This window comes from Rhipicephalus microplus, chromosome X (genome assembly GCF_043290135.1).
Source record: "Rhipicephalus microplus isolate Deutch F79 chromosome X, USDA_Rmic, whole genome shotgun sequence".
Classification (NCBI taxonomy): Eukaryota; Metazoa; Arthropoda; class Arachnida; order Ixodida; family Ixodidae; genus Rhipicephalus; species Rhipicephalus microplus.
In genome coordinates, this window is record NC_134710.1 from 82764857 (window position 1) to 82785636 (window position 20780).

Genomic DNA, 20780 nt, shown 5'->3' on the forward strand with positions numbered 1-20780 from the left:
TGCAACCCCGCTCTCCTCAGAGCGCGACGCTATCTACTAGGCAACAGAGTGAACCTTCTCCAACATGTAAATGGCGAGCAATTTATGTACACCATGTACTGCTGTCAGTCCTCAGAGCTCAGCAACTTCAGCACGTTTTCGCCATCAGTAGCGAGATGGCACGACGGGTGAGCGCTATAAATGTCGTCGTACCACACCACCCCCGCATTGCTATGGCAAGCGCCTCCACAAGGCGTGGTCGAAGATCGTATAGAGATGTTGTCTAGCGTGGTGGCTCACTTGTGAGCACACTTACCACGAGATTGGGCACTTCGTACCTCTTGTGCTTCCTGTGCAAATTTTCTTTGAAGCTACAGTAGTTAAAGAGAGCACGAAAGTCAATTCGCTCGCTGCCGCAGTCGTGTTTTCTAAAGGAGCGCGCTGCTCACACACGAAGAAGTAAAAATTGTGACAGTTTTTTGCACTCACCCGATGTATATGTGCTCATTTTGTGCGTCTTTCTGTTTGAGCAGCATGCATTGTGTCGAGCAGTGACAGTTGTTTGCCTGCGCTTGTCCTGTGTATGCTCATTTCGTGTGTGCTTTCTGCTTGAGGCGTGCGCTGCAAGTTTTGAGCTGCTTGCTGTTCTTCGCGTGACATTGCAATTCGTTGCTGTAGCATTCATTCCTTCACCCTTGTGGCAAAACAATGCACAATGAACGCTCAATTACCTCTGCGAGGACATGTTTCACCTTCGTGTTATACCGATTCCTAAAAAGAGAAATCAGCCTTGTCTTCTTTAACATAGCACCTATGTACACCAGGTAATAAACCGAAGTAATAACAATAACAACAACAACAACAACAACAACAACAACAACAACAACAACAATAATAATAATAATAATAATAATAATAATAATAATAATAATAATAATAATAGCTTGCAGGGTTTTAGGGTTTTAAGTGCCAAAACCGCATTCTGATTATGAGGCACGCCATAGCGGAGAGCTCCAGAAATTAAAGCTATCTTGTGTTCTTTGACATGCACTGAAATATCGCACAGTGCACGGGCCTCTAGCATTTCACCTGCATTAAATTGCAACTGATGCTACCAGTGGAAATTTACAACTTTTGGGTAAACTAAAGTAAATTTTATAAACAAAGTGCATATGATACTTACACTTCCTTTTGATGGAGCTCCCCCGGACGTACGCTTCCCCTGCAATGCCTTCATTTCAGCTAATATCACCGATCCAGGCCCCACACCAAACTTTTCCATGCCAGAAATCTTTGTTGTCTCAGATACTCTAACTTCAGTGACCATTTCTGCGCAAAAGCAAGAAATTGCCAAGAAAATGAAATCACAAGCACTCGTGTGATACTAATAAAAAATGACAAAAGAGGAGCTTTGCGGGAGAACAAATACATTGATATAAATATCAAAGCGTTAGACAACTAGTCAAAGTAGGGCCCATAGTTCTATCAACATTGCTGTAAACATTTACTTACAAATAAATTGATTAAGCATGGTATAATGCACATACAAGTAAAGATGAAATTGATTAAGTTCAGTGATCGTAAAGTGAATACAAATACTTGTTGTTACAATGCTGGCATGATGAATGCTTTGGCATGCTTCCAGCTTAATCATGGCTTAAGCATTGGGACAGTTGAGATAATGTGACTTCTAATACTATTAGTGCATAGCAACAGAGTCCATATGGAGTCACTACCTGTCTCAGCTCGTCCTTTGCCTTTGTGCAAGCCAGATGCTACCTCCAAGGTAGGGTGCATGCATAGGCCAAATATGCTATCAGCTGTGTGCACAGCCATCTGCCAGGCTTGAGGAGGAGCCAAAACTCACTCAAGCAAGGCCCTCAACATGGACACACGGGGAAATGGTGACATTACTCCACTACACATATCGCTTCTCATGCTTGCCCTCCCACCCACGGCATATGACAGAGAACACAGCTCTAAAGGTCAACTAGGTGCAGTTCTGTAGTTACATTGGCACGAGCTAAAAAACTGTACCTACCAGAAACCACTATATGTAATGAATAAGCAATAAGTATTGACTAACCTCCATTTTCCTTGTCGTGGACATCAATGTCATGCCTTGATTTCACAGAAGAGTAAGCAGACAGGGACGTAGACATAACACTGCTTCCGATGTCTTTTGATTCTTTTGATTTTTGCACAACCACCGATTCCGATGATGATGATGAAGCTCGGCTGAACAAACTGCTGATGCCCTTCATAAAGCTGCGCTTTTCAGTTTCCTTGTTGTCAGAAGGAGATTTTTCCAGTGGCTTGGATTCAGTAATCAGAATGGAGCTGCTTGCAGACGTGCTGCTGTCACTCTTCAGCCTGAGCACATGACAAAATCTTTGATACATAATGTAAACCACACGTAATACCATAAATCTTTATGAACTTGAACTCAGATATCTCTAAACTTTGGTCGGGTTGAAAATTTTTTCCTGCCATGGCATCAGCCCCATGCATTTCTCACTCTTTATCTAGAAAAGTGTTTTGCCCTGTACTCTAAGTACCTTGACAACAAAACACAGAAAAAAAGCCAATATATGAAGGTTTCTATACTTTGCCTTGAAGACTTTTCCCGGACTTCTATAATAATGAGTTACTGGCATTTTAATATAGTAGGGCCTTATTAATTTAGTCATGTTAAACATACCAAGGGCTAAAACATAGTTGTGATGAATCTCTGACCAAAACTTCATGAAGCCTATTGCAGTATTTGCTAACTGCTTAGGGCATAGTGACCTGTCCTATGCTTACTAATTAGCATGTACTACAGTGACCTTTTTTTTGTCTCATAAAGGCTACCTGCAAGCCTTGACTCGCTGTTTGGCAAATGCCACAACACAATGTACAGTAAAGAATATTACACCTTTTCTGTATGTGCAGAGAAGGTGATCAATGATTCAGACCTTGGCATGAATGCTGCAACCCTTATGAGCATAAGAACTCAAAACACCCAGAAGAATGATGGTGACCACATATAAATGTGCCAGTATGATGTATTAGTGAGAACCCTAAAACGATAAGCATTTTCTATCCAACTGCAAGGCAGTGAATGTGCAGAGCTATTGGCAATGCTATAAGCATACTGCATTCTTTAACCAGTTTTCTATGCCAGTGTTCAGTGCTGCCTCCTTATCCGTGCCACTAAGTACACATGCAGAATCGTTTGCAAAAACAAAAGTGGCTCATTGAACTCACGCCAGTCGTGAGCAGTGCAGACGTTTTCCCAACAAACGCAGTAAAGGTCTTGGCAGTGATGGTAAAAGTTTGGTAGGTGACATATTGTATGCAATGAAAGAAGTGTACATTTAAGGGCTCATTTTCTTTGTTAGGCACAATATTAATGAGATTTAACAGACAACCATGTCAAGGAAAGTATAGGGGGTGTTCTTAAAAGTAATTGCAATGCACTCTGGTAAAGAGCAAAAAAAAAGACCTAGCAATTGTTACTTTAGGTGACATTTATAAAATATCCCATTAATTTCATTGTTGATAGGGGTGACACATGACAAGACGAAAATTTGTACTTTATGATTAATGCGCACTACCATTTAATAGGTAATTATGCCACGTTCTGGCAGGCTCATAATGACAATGGTTCACTGCAGTTAGCGTAACGTTCTGGAGCAGGCAACATCGTAACTTTCTAGAGCAGGTAAAAGCACACGAGCGCTGCTGAAGCTCAGACCAAATGAGCCTGTCCATCTCCATTGCCTGGAAGGTGCATAGGATAACATCACCGACGTGTTAGAACTACCATTGAATGCTTAAACACAAAGGAAACCACCTGTCTTGAACGAGCATGAAAAAACGGGGCGGGGGGGGGGGGGGGGGGGGTCGCTTGAGTAGCAACAATGAACTTCAATATTGAAAGCGGTCGCGATCGCTGGCACACGTGCTATTTGCAGCGAGATCGGGCTATAGATGGTAGCATCGTCCCTGCGCAAGTGTGGATGGGTGAGCGGTGGCGTGTATACAAATACACGCAGTGCTGCGTGGCGTGCGGTCTGAGCCGATTGTCGGCAAATAAAATGCATTGACTGCAGTTTACTGGTAGTATCTATGTGCCTTTCCACTGAATCAGTGCACGAAGCCTATGCAACGTTACCATTACCCGCGAGTAAAGCGCATTCTGCATTTCATAGGGCTGCTCGCACTGGGTGACTTTCTTCACGCTTTCACACCAAATCGCGCTTTTTCTGTGTTGTACATGGTTAGCTTGTGTCCCGCCTGCTACGCACTGTTTTAGCGTGACTGAACTACTTATTTACATTTTTGTGATCTACATACTACAAGAAAGAGAGAAACAAAGATCATGAAAAGCCCACATATCTGTCCGATTACTTCAGTACCATCGTTTGCACCTTGTACACATGATTTTTTTTTTTGTCTCATTCTGTTCACCATGAAATGTGCGACAGTTGATAAGTTTAGTCAGAACAGCCTAGTGGCTGACAGCGCTTTGCGCTACACTGTGTTCACCACGTGCACTTACATGTTCTTGCACCAGTAAAAATATAAAAATCTTACATAAGAGTTCTGCAAAAAGCTTTTATCGATAGATTATGTGCATGACAGTGCTACAACAAAGGTCTGGTTAATGAGACAAGCATACATTCTTTTTTTTTTTTTTTTTTCAGACAGAAAATGACCGCTGCCTTCCATCAGTCAATAACAATGACACACAAATGCTCAAGACAATGTATAACTGATGAGATTTCAATGAAATTGAACATTATATGTAACTTGTGTCGTCTTGATTTTGAACGCCAGGGCTCTTTAAAGCATTCTTATATCTATGCACATGGTTGCGCACGGTAACTCGGTTTTAAGTACAGTTTAATTACAGAAGTGGCACAGTTTATGTGATAGTAATATCTCTATGTAGTGGTACCATGGCCGGATAAACACAACTAAGGCTCCTCGGATGATAGATAGGCTACAGTGCTGTAGTTGTATACCTACAAACAGCACCAAGTATGTGCCCTAGAGCCTCGTATTTGTTAACAATCGAGTCGCTAAAATGCTGCATTCACACATCATTTAATAGTCCTCATGTTTGGGAGGATGCCAAGAGCATTTTACGATGTGCTTGAAACAGAAGGCAGCACCCACTCTGAAATTATTCTGGTGAATGGAGGGTATGACGACAATAAACAGCACACTGGAAAGTTGCACTAGCCGATCTTATTACAATGCATTAGCAGCTACCCTCGCACTGACATGACCAGACAAACCCCACTTTGAGAACGTGCATGACGTATGCGCACATAGAAACATGATGTGGCTAGCAGACGACACACAGAGCAATCCACACTTGCACCCTTTACCAAGTTGTCGCCAGGCAGTGACTCTGCTCATTTTCACGGCGAATCTCAGCAAGTATCAGCTGTGCACTTTCAACGCTAAGGGACTGTGTGAAAAGAGCACTGCTCGCTGGAGCCGCCGTTTTGTAGGAGCGGCAGTTTTTTAGGAGTTACGCGATATTAGATCTAAAAGCTAAAAGGGTTGGTTGCAAACATTAATACGTAACATTACAATTTCTTGCTATCGCGTTCATTGCATTGCATTCAACGTGCCATCATGTTGTTGCCAAAACTAATTGGCTAATGGCCAAAGGTACGAGCCTGCGAACTCGCAGCACAGCGCAAGACGGAAGCGCGTGACGAGTCGACCTCACAAGATCCGTCCTCGACGTGGTCTTGCGGAGTTTCCATAAGCGCTTAATCTGATATCCCCTCAGTAGTAACAACACGATTACCCCCCCCCCCCCGCCCCCCCCCCCCCAAAAAGCAGAGCTGAACGTCGTCGGGGGCCACACCATGCATGCGCAATGAAACCATGCATTCATGCAAGGGGTCGAAGACGAAAAGCGAACGAAATGGAAAGGCACGAACGAATACCGCGGAATACTATTCGGTAAAGAGCCCTCCATATTGTAATGTTTGACCTGGCAGTTCGTCTTGGCAGACGCCATTGTGCATGAGCCAGTCTGCGAGATGGCTTTCTCCCTGGTATCGGCACCCGGATGGAAGCGGAAAGCGTGACGCTGACCTGCTGGTGGGTCTGGCAGTTTGCTGTGGTAACTCGACGTAACCATCGCTGAGCCGGGTTGAACAGCGTGAGACGGCAGCCCTGTTGCAGTTCCCATGAAGTCAATCTCTTGACTCGGCTATTGTCGCCTACGCGAGGTCGTCGCAAAGCACCGAGAGTTCGGATGCGTGGGAAGGCGTCGCAGTCGCCGTTCTTGCGTATTGAGCACCTAGCCTGCCGAGTTCAGGAAACTTCTGGAAACACTGTAGCAGAACGCTGCCTTGGACCACTTCTGACGTTCATGTCAGCGACCATCTCCCTGGAGGAGCTCAACTTTCCCCCTCCACCGAACTCTACTTCCTCGCACTTCTACGTCTTCAAGGCGTGGGCCGGGTGCATCTTTGTGTGGTGCACTCATCTTTGTGTGGTGCACCCGGTGAAATGCTTGACTCAAGCGCAAAGCTGTCGCTCCAATTTAGTGTAAATATGGAGCACGCTGAAGGCTGCTTCAGTTGTAAAGCACGTGCTGACGAAAAATACGAAGGTTACGTTGCTGCGAAAACTACCAGTCCTACGCCAAGCTTGCCAGAACCACTAACCTTAGCTTTACAAAAAAACTGTGCAGTGAAAAAACTTTTACAACAACCGAACAACAACCTTTTCTTTCTAACGCAGCTGTATTAATGCATACCCACTCGGGCAGCCCGAACTAGGTGGGACCGCCCGTTTGGTGTTGAGTAAACTAAGTTGACAGATTGAGGAAAAGTTACATAGAAACGATCCACACCTGGCCATACTTTAAGCAATGAGTAAACAATCACTGAAGTTTCTTTCAGAGCAGGTCATGAACAATGCAACAGCATTAAGCAAAAAGAAAAAAAAAGACCTTTACAACTGCCATTGTTACCATAACATGTAGCAGCTGATCGTAGGATCGGCACAACAGCATCGACAAGTGTTGCTGAGGGCTCCAGGCAACATTACTCATGTGGATGGTAGCAGAGGCAAGCACATGTTTAAACTGCGTGTGCGTGTGAAAGTTTGGGCATTTCGTTAATGCAATGTATATGCTACAAGTTCTAACTGGACTTTTCATTGAGATCTTGCAGACAGTACAGCTATAAACGTGGAGGGCTGGAAGTATATAACGAGAAGGAAGTCTGTCGAGCCAAGCGAAAAAGAAGGCAGTTTAGATCACGCTTATGGAACTGGGCTTTTCCCCCTTTTCACTCGCACGGGCTGGTAGTGCCGAGCACCTTTTCGACCTTTTCGCCCGTGTTTATCATCAGCCGAGTGGTTCACTATCTGCAACCTTTCTGGTGGGTTGACCACTGTGACTGCACGTCATCTGATTCAGGGCAAGAGTGGTCACCACCTTCTTCGGACCTCCGTGTAAGGAGACGACAGGCTATAAAAGCCGAAGACATTTTGTAAACCTGAGCTGAATCTCTGCTGAATCTCTATACAGTTCCATCATTCTCATCATGTAAATAAACCTTCGTTCTATCTCCCCGAACGCGTCTCTTCACTGGCGAGCATCGGCTATGCGGACAACGGCGGGGAGCCAGCTACCATAAAGAAACCTGCCGTACCTGCCATCAACAACTTACCCCTAACAACTGGTGGCAGCGGTGGGATGCCATCATCAACCTCGTATCCCTTAACAATATGCAGCGTGGCCCCACATATGTGACACTAACTAAAATTGTAGCACTGTCAATGCAAAAGTGTTTTCTTTTTTTTTTTTTTTTGGAGGGGGGGGGGGGCACATTCGCGCATGCTTCCATAGCAGAAAGAATGGCGGCAACGCTGGCTCGTGGAATGCAGGCCTGCCTGCCTGCATCGCGCTCACCCGCACGCCGCCATCGCTTCGCGCTTTGGCAGCGGCAGGGCACCCGCAGAAGATGCATGCTCATACTAAAATGCCAAAATCCGGGGCAACATTCCTAGATTGTCCACGGAGAAAATTCATTATATTAAGGTTGTTTCCAGCTATTACTTTGTTACATAAAGGTCACAAATACATGTGCATCTATGAAGCAACAGGAGAATATAAAAACTTCATTATATCAAGCAATTTGTTATGTAGAGGGTCGTTATAAGCAGGTTTAACAATTAGATAAAGCCATCTAAAGCATTTCAAGCATTTTGGCTAATTGTGTTAATAGGTGTTACTGAAATGCAACACCATAATTTAAACCAACTTTAAACAAAATCACTTCCACAGAAATAGCATTGTTGCTACTGCTTTAAGGATTTTCATTGCTCACCCTACATCTTCTGAATCGGGCGAGAGTGTGGGTGTTGAGGTAGATGGGTGCCGCTTGAAAAAGCAGTCCAAACCCTCTGCGAGAGGTGGCTCCCGGCTCTCAGAAGCTTGCAGACAAGGTCGTGTAGGTGCATGTGTCTTTGGCCGCTTGGGTCGTGCTTTTCCCAGATGTTCCAGCTTTTCTGATGTCGGAGACAAGTTTGGCAGGCTGTCTGCTGTGAAGCAAATGATGCCTGCCAATGTTTACCATACAAATGATAAGCTTCACTACAAAAAGAATACTTGCCCCAAAAAATACGGCAACACAAGAAGGAACATATACACTGACCCTTATAAAAGCTGCGATACTGTGATAAAAATTTTTTCTTTGCCTTGCCTTCACAAAATCCAGAGGTAGTAAGTCCTTCATAGATCATTAGGATATACAGTAATGTTCCCTTACTTGACCTGAGAAATGCACAATCAATGGAAAAACAGTCTGAATGTAGAGTTTGATATTTACAGCAATATTGCTGCTGAAAATCAGATAACAATGTTATACGTGCCCCAAGTTCACACTGTCACATACACTGCGTAGTGTTTTCAGACCTACTACAGCACAACAAATAGGAAAGAATGGCAAAAAGTGCCAAACAACAACAAAAAAACTGGACATTTCTAGCAATTTTCATTGTGTCATAAAACATTTGAAAATACGGTATTAACTACCCTAATCCTCAACACTACATGCATAGAATAAAAGATGTTTTTCTATAGAATGATACTAAATGGAGGCACAACAGAACTTGAAAATTTCTTTCATGTCTAAAACAAAAATTCCTCAGACTAAGCTATCTTAAATAGTCAGGCAATGTTAACGTACAGGGGATGTTATTAGAAGTAATTGTAATAAAAATGTAAATGTAAATCTTGTAATAAGATGACATACTAAGTGACGCCAAACAGGCAAGAAAGAGGGTTCCACACTCGCCGTGATGGCAACAGGTGGCGCTGACAGACGCTTTCACGTTCTAATACACATATATACCCTACAAAGTGGAAGGGGGATGATCGCTTCATATAGAAGCACATATACAGCAAGAGTTAATGTTGCATGAGAGTAATGTTTAAGAGATTAAAGGCTTAAGTGCTCAATATACAGTAAATAAGAAAGAACAAGCCCCACAGCTTTACAGATTGATTCTGCATTAGATTTGTCCTAATTCATTAGCTGCTTTTGTAAGTGGCAACTTTCTCCTGCTACCCCCCAGCTCAATATACCTAATAAAGTCAGTAATACGTATAAGATGAGCAGTTTACATGGCTATATAAATTTCACTCAGTTCAAATGCAACCTTTCATGTTAAGCATAATTGTTGAAGCTTCCAGTTATCTATATATGAAAATCGCAATAAAGATATTCAAGTAATATAGCAAGCCCCACAGCTTTACAGATTGATTCTGCATTAGATTTGTCCTAATTCATTAGCTGCTTTTGTAAGTGGCAACTTTCTCCTGCTACCCCCCAGCTCAATATACCTAATAAAGTCAGTAATACGTATAAGATGAGCAGTTTACATGGTTATATAAAAATTTCACTCAGTTCAAATGCAACCTTTCATGTTAAGCATAATTGTTGAAGCTTCCAGTTATTTATATACGAAAATCGCAATAAAGATATCCAAGTAATATAGCAGGCCTTAAGAAAAAAATACTTACTTCAATAACAGAAAAACATCCCCACAGATCCTCCTAAGGAATTTTCGCAAATTATGTGTAAGAGTTGTCTAGCAATCAAATGCTGTTTTGTCATTGTATGGTGTTGTGTTTGCTATAATTTTAAGAAGCATCGCAAAAGGGATTGTGAAATGGATAAGCATGGTTGGAACACCGAAATGGGAGAGCAGCACGTGATAATGAACACAGAATCGTGCACTCTTTGTTCCTGATAGCGTCCATCACAACACACAACTATATTTCCTATGCTCGTTCTGTACTGTAGACTTCCTTGAAACATTGTTGCTGGGTGGCATTGCCACAGTGTCTTTCCCCATGTTTCTTTTATTTATTTATTTATTTATTTATTTACAGGTTCTGCAGGCCTATACTTAGGCCCAAGCAGGAGGGGCAAAAACAACAAAGAAAAAAGTACAATGTCACAGCACTTAATTAGACAACTTATAGTGCACTTGCACAACAGAGTTACGGCACATAAACAGTGATCAGAACACTCATGCGCAGCAGAAGTCAACTAACTACATTACTCGGGCACTGCGAATACACACCATATGGATACATCATTCAGAACTAAACAAAAAAAGTTTCAAGCTGTTTTTCAATATCTTCGGACTGAAAAGCACTTATTGGTAAAGAGTTCCAGTCAGCAATAGTCCTAGGGAAAAAACTATTTTTAAAAGCAGTGGTACGGGCAAAAACTGGCGCCAATGAATATTTATGCTTATGTCTTGTTTTTCTAGAAGATAGAGGTTTCACACAGTTGGGCAGACTTGTTGTAACTTTACCGGAAAGAATTTTGTGTAGGAACGTTAACCGATTAATTTTCCTGCGAGTTTCCAGTGTTTGGATATCATTTAGTTGCATAAGTTGTGTTGGCGAATCATATCTTTTATATTTGCTAAATATAAATCTGACAGCCTTCCGTTGAACTTTTTCAATCAAGGCAATATCTTTTTTACATTGAGGGTCCCAAACAACCGAGGCATATTCAAGTTTTGATCGGATGCAGGTGTTATATGCCAATAATCTAGTCTCCTTCGTTGAGGATTTAAGTTTCCTCTTAAGAAACCACAGTTTCCTAAGTGCAGCCGTGCATATGCTTGTAATGTGGTCTGACCACGTAAGTGACTTTGTCAAAGTGACTCCTAAATATTTGTATTTTTCTACGTCTTTGAGTGGGTTATTGCGGAGAAAATAAGTATAAAGGCTGGGAGTTCGTTTTCTTGTTATTCTCAAGAGAACTGTTTTGTCACTATTAAGTTCCATGCCCCAGTTTTGACACCACTCATCTATACTTGTAAGAGACTGTTGAAGTAATATGTGGTCATTTACACAACATATTTCTTTAAAAACAACACAATCATCCGCGAATAATCTGACGGATATGTCCTTATGTACGACATCAACTAAATCATTAATAAAAATTAAGAATAACAAGGGGCCTAACACACTACCTTGTGGCACACCAGAAGAAACATTTAGCGAAGAAGAAAAACAACCCCTGACCTCAACAAATTGAGTTCTGTTATTTAAGTACATATGAATCCATTTAACGATACCCGAAGGTAGCCCAATATTTTCGAGTTTAAACAAAAGTTTTCCATGAGGCACCTTATCAAACGCTTTGCTAAAATCTAAAAAGAACACATCAGTCTGCCCAGATATATCTAGAACCCGTGCGAATTCATGCACTGTAGACACAAGCTGTGTTACCGTAGACATATTTTTTCGGAAACCATGTTGATTAGGCGACAAAATATTATTTTCTGATAAAAATGTGTTAATGTAATTTGCAACAACATGCTCTAACATTTTACAGCAGCTACTAGTGATAGAAACAGGACGGTAGTTTGTCAAGGAATAGCGGTTACCCTTTTTAAAGATCGGCACAACACGAGCTTTACGCCAATCGGCTGGTATCTGACCATATTTGAATGATACATTGAAAAGGGCAGTAAGGAAGTCAGTGATTTGTTCAGCATAGCGTCGTAGGAATGAATTACCAATGCCGTCAGGGCCTGACGATTTCTTAGGATTAACCTTAAGTAACATTTGTAAAACACCTTCACGAGTTATCAGAACATCATCCGTGATTATGGGCATCGGGTCTCGCAGTTCATAATACTGTGGTTCGGAAAAGACGCTCTGAAAGTATTTATTAAAATGATCAGCAATTAGTGCCGGATCTGTTATCGTGACCTCATCAACTTGTATTTCAGAAACGCCTTCTTTAGTTTGCTTAATATAGCGCCAAAATTTATCAGGATCTGTCCTGATGAATTCAGGTAGTGTGTCGTTAAAAAATTGATGCCTAGCCTTGCTAACACTCTCTAATAATTTTTCTTTAAGATCGGAAAAATGTTGCGTACTAGTCTTGTGTTTTTTTCGTAACCTTTTTATCTTTCTCTTGATCTTTATAATCTCACGGTTTATCCATGGGTTATGTGAACGCCTGCGTATTCTCCTAAGCGGGACAAAGTTCTTTGTACAGAAGTCCACAATACCACGGAAGCGTTGCCAGGCTCTATCAACATCACTAACAGATGTGGGGAGATGTGTTTCTAAATAATCAATTACTGCAACATCATCCGCTCGATTGAAATCTCTTACAACACTTTCCACTGGCGTTTTCACTGATTTACAACGTGCATGCCTGTCCCAAACAAATGATATTAATCTATGGTCAGAAATACCGGTTTCAACTGTGATAGTCGCTTCGGTAAAGAGTTCCGTTGTAAATAGCAGATCAAGTATCGAACTCCCCCTTGTGGGGTGTCCTACCATTTGCTCAAGGCCTAGAGAAAACATTATGTCTAAGAGTGTGTCAGCCGAGGAAGAAGTACCATAATTTATATCATCCCAATTAATGGCTGGCAGATTGAAGTCACCCGTTAAAATAAGATTTTTGCTTCGTAGACGTAGTAGTTCATCGTACAAACCGCTCATAAAAGAATCATCAGCATTAGGACATCGATAAACCGCACAGAGAAAAAATGACATATCAGCAAATGAAAGTTTTAAAAGCAGACTCTCTCTCACTGGAAAACGCTCAGCAATAGTTACATCAATGCCATACTTGATAATGACAGCCACTCCACCGCCCCGATGACCACGATCACATCGAAAAAGTTGGTAGTTCGGCGGAACTATCTCGCTATCGCCAATGGCTTCATGTAACCAAGACTCTGTTATCACACAGACATGAGGATCGTGCGTGAGCAAAATATTTTCCAACTTTTCAATTTTATTTGTTATACTCCGTGCATTGAAGCAAAGCAAACGAAGTTGGTGCTCCCCTAATTGCTAGCTGGGATTCCCTACGGCAATCTCATGTGACACTTTCCTACGCGCATTAAGCGAGTCGTCCCAACAGAAAAAGGTGTGATCAATACGAAGCTTATCGTGAACAAGAGCAACCTTGCTACCGCTTTCTCTGTCTGCTTTTGCAGTTGCCCATAGCAGTTTTCTTTTGCGGAGTGTGTCAGGACAGTAGTCGTTTTGAAGATAAATTTTGGTTCCCTTCAGCTTATGTGCTTGACGCAACACAGCTTGCTTTTCCGTATAATCTTGGAAAAAAAGTATAACAGGACGTCTGCTTGATACCGGCTTGCCTAATCTATGAATCCGCGCAATTGTCGTGCATTTCACCCCTAATCGATCATGAAATATGCCCTTCACTACCTTTTCACGTAGCTCTGCTTCAGATTCACTCCCAGCAGCGCTGATACCAAATACAAGAAGATTATTCCGGCGACTGCGATTCTCAAGGTCAACCAGCTTGGACTGATGAATATCAATTAACTGCTGAATGGAATCTACAGACTCCTGTATCGATTCGCTCACGCCCTTCTGAGTTTGTAGTTGCTTAACATTTGCTTCTAAGTTATTCAGACGCACTCCAAAGGTGCTTATTAATGATTCTGTTGAGTCTAAACGTGCTCTAAGGCTTACAAGTTCTGCTCGGATATCAGATTGTCCCTTCAAGAGCTCGTGAAACATTTCATCAACAGTTGGCCCAGGGTTTTGCTCGACATCTCCACACAGCAATAATTTGCAAACAAAATAACATTCATATGCAATAATAAAACATGTCTGTGGGCACGGCACAATAAGAAGTACAATTTCGTCTCCAGACCTATGATTTGAAAGAGAAAAACTAACCTGTACAACGAAAAAGAAGCGTTTCGTTAGCGGCATCTTTCCAGCCGCTTCGCCGTGCCCACTGAAGGTCCAACTGTGTGGCCTGTCTTTAGAAGGGCGATCCAACGATGACGTCACGGGCATGCAATGTTCCAGAGGGGGCGTATCCAGTATGTCCAAATTCGATGAAGGCACTGGACAGTAGTTAGCAGAGACAGATGTAATCGCCGCAACTTCATTCCCGGTAGTGCAAGGTTCCGATGGCCCGGCGAGCATGAAAAACACGGCCTGTACAACGAAAAAGAAGCGTTTCGTTAGCGGCATCTTTCCAGCCGCTTCGCCGTGCCCACTGAAGGTCCAACTGTGTGGCCTGTCTTTAGAAGGGCGATCCAACGATGACGTCACGGGCATGCAATGTTCCAGAGGGGGCGTATCCAGTATGTCCAAATTCGATGAAGGCACTGGACAGTAGTTAGCAGAGACAGATGTAATCGCCGCAACTTCATTCCCGGTAGTGCAAGGTTCCGATGGCCCGGCGAGCATGAAAAACACGGCCTGTACAACGAAAAAGAAGCGTTTCGTTAGCGGCATCTTTCCAGCCGCTTCGCCGTGCCCACTGAAGGTCCAACTGTGTGGCCTGTCTTTAGAAGGGCGATCCAACGATGACGTCACGGGCATGCAATGTTCCAGAGGGGGCGTATCCAGTATGTCCAAATTCGATGAAGGCACTGGACAGTAGTTAGCAGAGACAGATGTAATCGCCGCAACTTCATTCCCGGTAGTGCAAGGTTCCGATGGCCCGGCGAGCATGAAAAACACGGCCTGTACAACGAAAAAGAAGCGTTTCGTTAGCGGCATCTTTCCAGCCGCTTCGCCGTGCCCACTGAAGGTCCAACTGTGTGGCCTGTCTTTAGAAGGGCGATCCAACGATGACGTCACGGGCATGCAATGTTCCAGAGGGGGCGTATCCAGTATGTCCAAATTCGATGAAGGCACTGGACAGTAGTTAGCAGAGACAGATGTAATCGCCGCAACTTCATTCCCGGTAGTGCAAGGTTCCGATGGCCCGGCGAGCATGAAAAACACGGCCTGTACAACGAAAAAGAAGCGTTTCGTTAGCGGCATCTTTCCAGCCGCTTCGCCGTGCCCACTCTTTCTTGCGTTTGTCAGCATTTTGCAGTAGCTCTTCCAGCACAACACATTTATATGCTTTACATATATTTATTTACCTTAAGTATGGGCGTTCCGCCCAGTTGGTAATAAATTTAGCTTCCGAGTGTGGGTTCATAGGTTTAAAACTCACAAAAATTTTCCTCTTGTGTTTTATTTTTCCTCTTGTATATTTTAACTGACACATTAATTTATTTAAAAAGATTGGTCTTATGTGATAGACAGACAGAGTTTCTCAGTATTACGGTGTGGAAATGCTTACGCACTTAAAAGAAATTTTCTTGAACTTGAAATTCAGTGATTACAACTTGATGCTGGGCCAGCAAAGTCCTGGCCATGATAGCTCCATATACGTCACACATAAAGCTAAACGAAACGCAGGTCCAACACAAAGTGGTAATAAGTGTTAGGTGAAGCTGTCATGACCATCGTGCTGCCGCAGCTTGTCATGAAAAATTTGGGTGTTTCCCAGTGATGTCATGCAAATGCTGTCATATCAATGCTGTCATGCCAACGACTGGCTCTCCATTCAGTACGATGAATGCACAACACCGAAAACTGTAGCACACTACAAAAACAAAACAGCTTTAGCCTAAAATTGCATAAAAACTAGGCAAAAACCTGGATTATAGCATCTCCATCCAAGGTAGCCACCTTCCCACTTTGCAACATTAAGCCAAGTATGTCCGCAAAAAATTCAGCAAGACCCTATATAACATCGTCAATTCCGGTTGCCTCTATGCATTGGTTCAACAGACATCTTGTAAGTGGGTTTTAACACAAAAAACCCACATGATTTTATGAAGCTGATAACTGCAACCATTTTTCATTTTTGAAATCACCTGCAAGATAAGAGAGAGCTCACTGTGTCTATTGCAATCACCTCTATGCCAGCTCGTACTTTAGGTAACAAAAGCACCATATCGGATGATGACACATTACACACATGATGCATAACACAGAACTATGCTGCATAGAGGCAGTTGAGCAGTGTGGGATATGATGAGCCAGGGCTCCTGCATTCTCTCCCTTTCTACAGCTCTGAATGCAAGGAAAACATCCAATTACACCTTTGTCCCCCAGCCATGGCCAGAAATGTTGCCAGTCCCCTTTGTAGCTGCTTTCAGCCACACGACACACGATTTGAAAAATGTGTTCACAAAAGCCATGTGCTACTTAACCATGCGACCACAGACAGCCGTGGAAATCTGAGTTTGTTTCCTTCTTCGTTGTGGCAGCAGTGAAACTTTGTATATTGATATCACAAATAAACAAAATTTATTTCCCATTGAGGATCAAATATATAATTTACATGAGGATAAAGTTACAAAAAATAAACTATTTCATCACACAGACAAATTAGCTATATTCATTTTTTACATTGAGGTTTAACTGTACACATAAAAATAAATTGGCTGGTAACCAAGTCAGTTGTTCAGATTAACTGAGTCAATGCCCTTTTTCTATTCACATACTTACTTTCTGAACCTTTGGGCAAGAGGTCAGGGATGTCATCCGCTGCTATCCCTTCGACGCTATCTGAAATGTGGAATCAGCCATGTTTACACACATGCACATACGTGTACACATGCACACTACACAAATTTCATTGGCACATTGGAATGGTGCCACACTTCATCACCAAATGAGTGATGGAATTTGTCACCATCACCCCCTGATTCAACCAACGGCCAAATCACCCACTTTGTTTGCTATAACAAATACTCTAAAAAAAAAGCGATTAAACTTACCTACAACAGATTGTGGCCTCAGTTTCCTGCAGTTAATGCTTTTTCGTTTCATTGGTAGCTTGGGTGTTGCCTACAACACAAGAATAGAAAAAAAATTGACTGCCAACCTAAAACTTGAACACATGCAGATACACAAGCCACAGCCATCCTATCTTGGATGAAAAAAATCCTCATCCACCAGAAAGTATACAAAGCAACAAAGAAGCCCATACCTTCAATCTTCTCAAGGGTAGTCCTTAAATGCTTCGTAGCTTTCCGGCACTTAAAGATGGGTGGCTATATTTTCGCTTTTATAAAACTTCCTAAACCTTGTGTACTTCTGCTTAATATATTTGCCATATTCAGCATTTCTAAAATTGAAGTTTACAGTTAATTAGGCTCCATTCTTTAATCTGTTAGCCTCCCAATTAGCGCAGACAATAGAACAACCACCCAGGAAAAATAGTGGTCTAGAGGAAAAATAGTGGTCTAGAGTTTACTTTTCTTGAACTGCTAGGCTTTGCACAAGCCCGCATGGGTTTCTGTTCCAGCTTCATGCTACCCAAGGAGGATGACAGTTTTTTTTTTTTTTTAACCCTTGCTCCACCTTATAGGTTCTTGCATTGCGTAACTATTTTTTGAGATGCCTATATAAAAAAGGCTGCATTGCTGCACGATGTGCTGGTCACAGCCTACCATTTGCTACATAACAACATGTGAATATAAATTATTACAATGAGAACATAAAATGAATTATTTCAATTATACAAAGTTTTCTAAATCAAGCTTCTGCAAATAGCCTTTGTTTTTTGGCTAGGGAACAAACTAGAAGTGTACAGTGATGTGATTGGTTGAACCAATTTCAGCGCTTCTTCTGAAGCAGATAAAACCCCATTTTGGTGCACTAAATAAGCCTTTTGGAGCCCCTTACCAGGCCCACATTTGAGATCGCAAATAATTGTGTGCAATATGAAGAAGTTGTACCATGTTTAATGAAATGTACTTATGGACACACAAATACATGTTCATTATGAAAAATCTAGAAGACGACATTAACTTGCTGTTCTGAGGCAAGTTGTGTCATCTTCTGTAAATGAGGCACTCTCCTATGCATTGGTCACAGTATAAAAATGCAAGCTGCGTAAATATTCCAAGCATTTTTTTTTCACTATTCTGATGAACTGATGAATGAAAAAATCTTTTCTGACAAGTTTGTACTTCCAGTTCAACCAAGGCCAATGTTGTATGGTAAAGTAAATTATGTTGAGCTTCATGAAGAGAATTTTTGAGCTGCTGTTTTGTGGGTAGTTAGCAGATTATAGGCTTTAGTAATTAGTTGCTCTCTTGTGCATTAAATATTCACTGTGTTGAACAAAATCTGCTGTAATGACAGCTTTGTATCTTATTCGAGGTGTTCTTTAACCTGAACTTCTGCCACAGTTGAGAAGCAGGACCAAGACACCAGAACACACATGCATGTGCCCAACAAACATTGCGCACATAAGTTAAAAATTTTGATCAATCAGATAGTTACGTCGAGTGCTTGTCGTGTTTTTCTCCCAGAGCCCACAAAAATGATGTCTTGGTGCGCGATCGGCGTAAATTATAAGATTTTTGCGGAAATGTAGCAGGATGTAGCAGGTTTCATCTCTTGGCACAGTTTAGCCCAATTGGTGCAGCTATCACATCACCGAGTGTATAGTATCTTACATACACAGCAGCAACCACATGCAAGAAATTTTACTCCTGCACTAAGATAGAGAGAAAGAGAAAAAAAAGGCTGTGATTGTAGTGAGCAGAGCCTAGAACAAAAGTAATTTCTATATGAACGCCAGTGAAAAAAAGTCACATTATTACCGCACATGTACAGTACACTATGCCATACTTACTAGATTCAACCAAGCCAACTGCTGCAGTGTGAAGTGGAAAGGAAATAAATTTAAATGGAAAAAGACATCATAATGCATGTTCAGACATAGACATACCAATCCTAAAATTAGCATCATAATGATGGTACAGTGCAAATGATGACATTAACACAAATATAAACTTGGCCACTAATATCATGAAAAAGAAAGTAGACATTCACATATACTTAATTTGGCCAGTAAAGAGCTAAAAAATTGAAAAAATGACAAGGAGAGAACATTAATGTCAACCAGCATAAAACATTAACTTCTGTTTCTTCTCAGATGATAATAGGGTTGAATATATACATTGTTAAGTATAGTAAAACCTCTTTAATTTGAACATGATTATTTTGAAATCCCGTAAAATTCAAAACATTTCCGCGGTTCCGTATTTTTGCAATATAAGTCTGAGTGGATAATTTGAAGCGGCGGTCAACACCAGTTCGGTTAATTCGAAAACTTTGGGTGCCATGTGGTATTTCTCAATCCCGATTTCGTCGCAAATCCACGGAAACGACAGCCCTTAAGAGCCACAAGGCAATGCAACATTGTGATACTAATAAGTGGCAGCTGAAGCACCCCAGCCTCGCTATTTCCAGTGCACAAAGAAAAAAAAACACCCAGTTTGGGGGTCAATTAAATTGTATGCCTGCAGAAAACACGATGTGCCTCACTGCAAATCGGTGGTAATGCGTGGGCAGCATATTGCATGTTTCTCGCAACGTCAGTGCGCCATGATTTACCCATTCTTTCAGGGATTGTAAAGAAATGAATAAAGGACGATCTGGCTGAATTTGCCATATATGTGAACCTCCAATTGCTGGTTGCTCCCGCAATTTGCGCACTTGAACTGCTGGCAGAGTTTTCTTGCCTGCAATGCTTCCTTCAAAAACCAAATTCAAAAGCTTCAATGATCACGTTTTCCAGCCAAAATATAACACGAATTTCATCCCACTGACCCCATTATTAAATTCTTTATTTTACCAGTAAGAATGGGCAAACGGTCGCATGATGACGTGATGACGCAGTGAGGAGCTAGCTGATGACGTGCTGCTGGCGTGTCACTACTGTGTTGCAGTGAAGATGTCTTGTTTTCCACAGGTGCGCATTTTCGTTGATCAGGACAGCGTCCTCTTTTTTATTTTTTTCCGGTGGCAGCCACAAGGCCCGCCGTTCTGCCATGTTTGCAGCGAAATTAAGACCAGGTATAGCTAGAAAATATAACCCTTGGAGCCGCAAACTAGCCGGCACAGCATACGACATATTCTAATTACTCAGAATAATTCCAAGTTCCTTGCATCCCACTTTTTGTATGTTCTGTTAATTAAAAAACTTACTTAATTAGAAAATTTCTCACGGCCCCAGTGACTTGGAATTAACGAGGTTTTACTGTAATTATCTTGTCAAGAAGTTTTTCTTGTATAGACACTGCTTCAAGTTTTAACTGGTCTTGCTGTGAATTTACCCTTCTCTTTATTGCTTGCAAGATAAGTGAAAGGTCATGTTTAGTACTACTATCACCTCTAAGGTGATAGTAGTACTAAACTCATGCTTATCACTTCCCACAGAGTGGTGATAGAGCTATCAAACTAGGCCCTTGTGTAGGTACAATGCACTATGGCACCTGTATGCATGCCTGCATGCGTGCCCACACTTTTGTTCAAGCCTCCTGTTGCTCTCTCTCTCCTATTCCCTTACTCTCCTTGCTGTGGCACTGAGCAGTGCTTTCTTGACGGGCTGCAGAAAATAGTACCACTTTTTTTTTTAACTTATTATGCCCAC

At 41.9% G+C, this 20780-nt stretch overlaps 1 protein-coding gene across 4 annotated transcripts in view; it reads right to left on the minus strand.

Moving 5' to 3' along the window:
* The window catches only part of LRR (capping protein regulator and myosin 1 linker 1 leucine rich repeat protein), a 203523-nt gene that overhangs the window by 31830 nt on the left and 150913 nt on the right, over positions 1-20780 (minus strand). For 2 of the 4 annotated variants that reach the window (XM_037427323.2, XM_037427320.2), the window contains 5 exons: positions 17110-17179; positions 16838-16897; positions 8334-8565; positions 2066-2352; positions 1163-1308 (listed from right to left, as the gene is read on the minus strand). In XM_037427323.2, coding sequence (XP_037283220.2) covers positions 1163-1308; positions 2066-2352; positions 8334-8565; positions 16838-16897; positions 17110-17179 — 795 coding nt within the window. The remainder of the gene's footprint in view (positions 1-1162; positions 1309-2065; positions 2353-8333; positions 8566-16837; positions 16898-17109; positions 17180-20780) is intronic. The other 2 variants (XM_037427322.2, XM_037427321.2) reach the window with 2 other exon arrangements.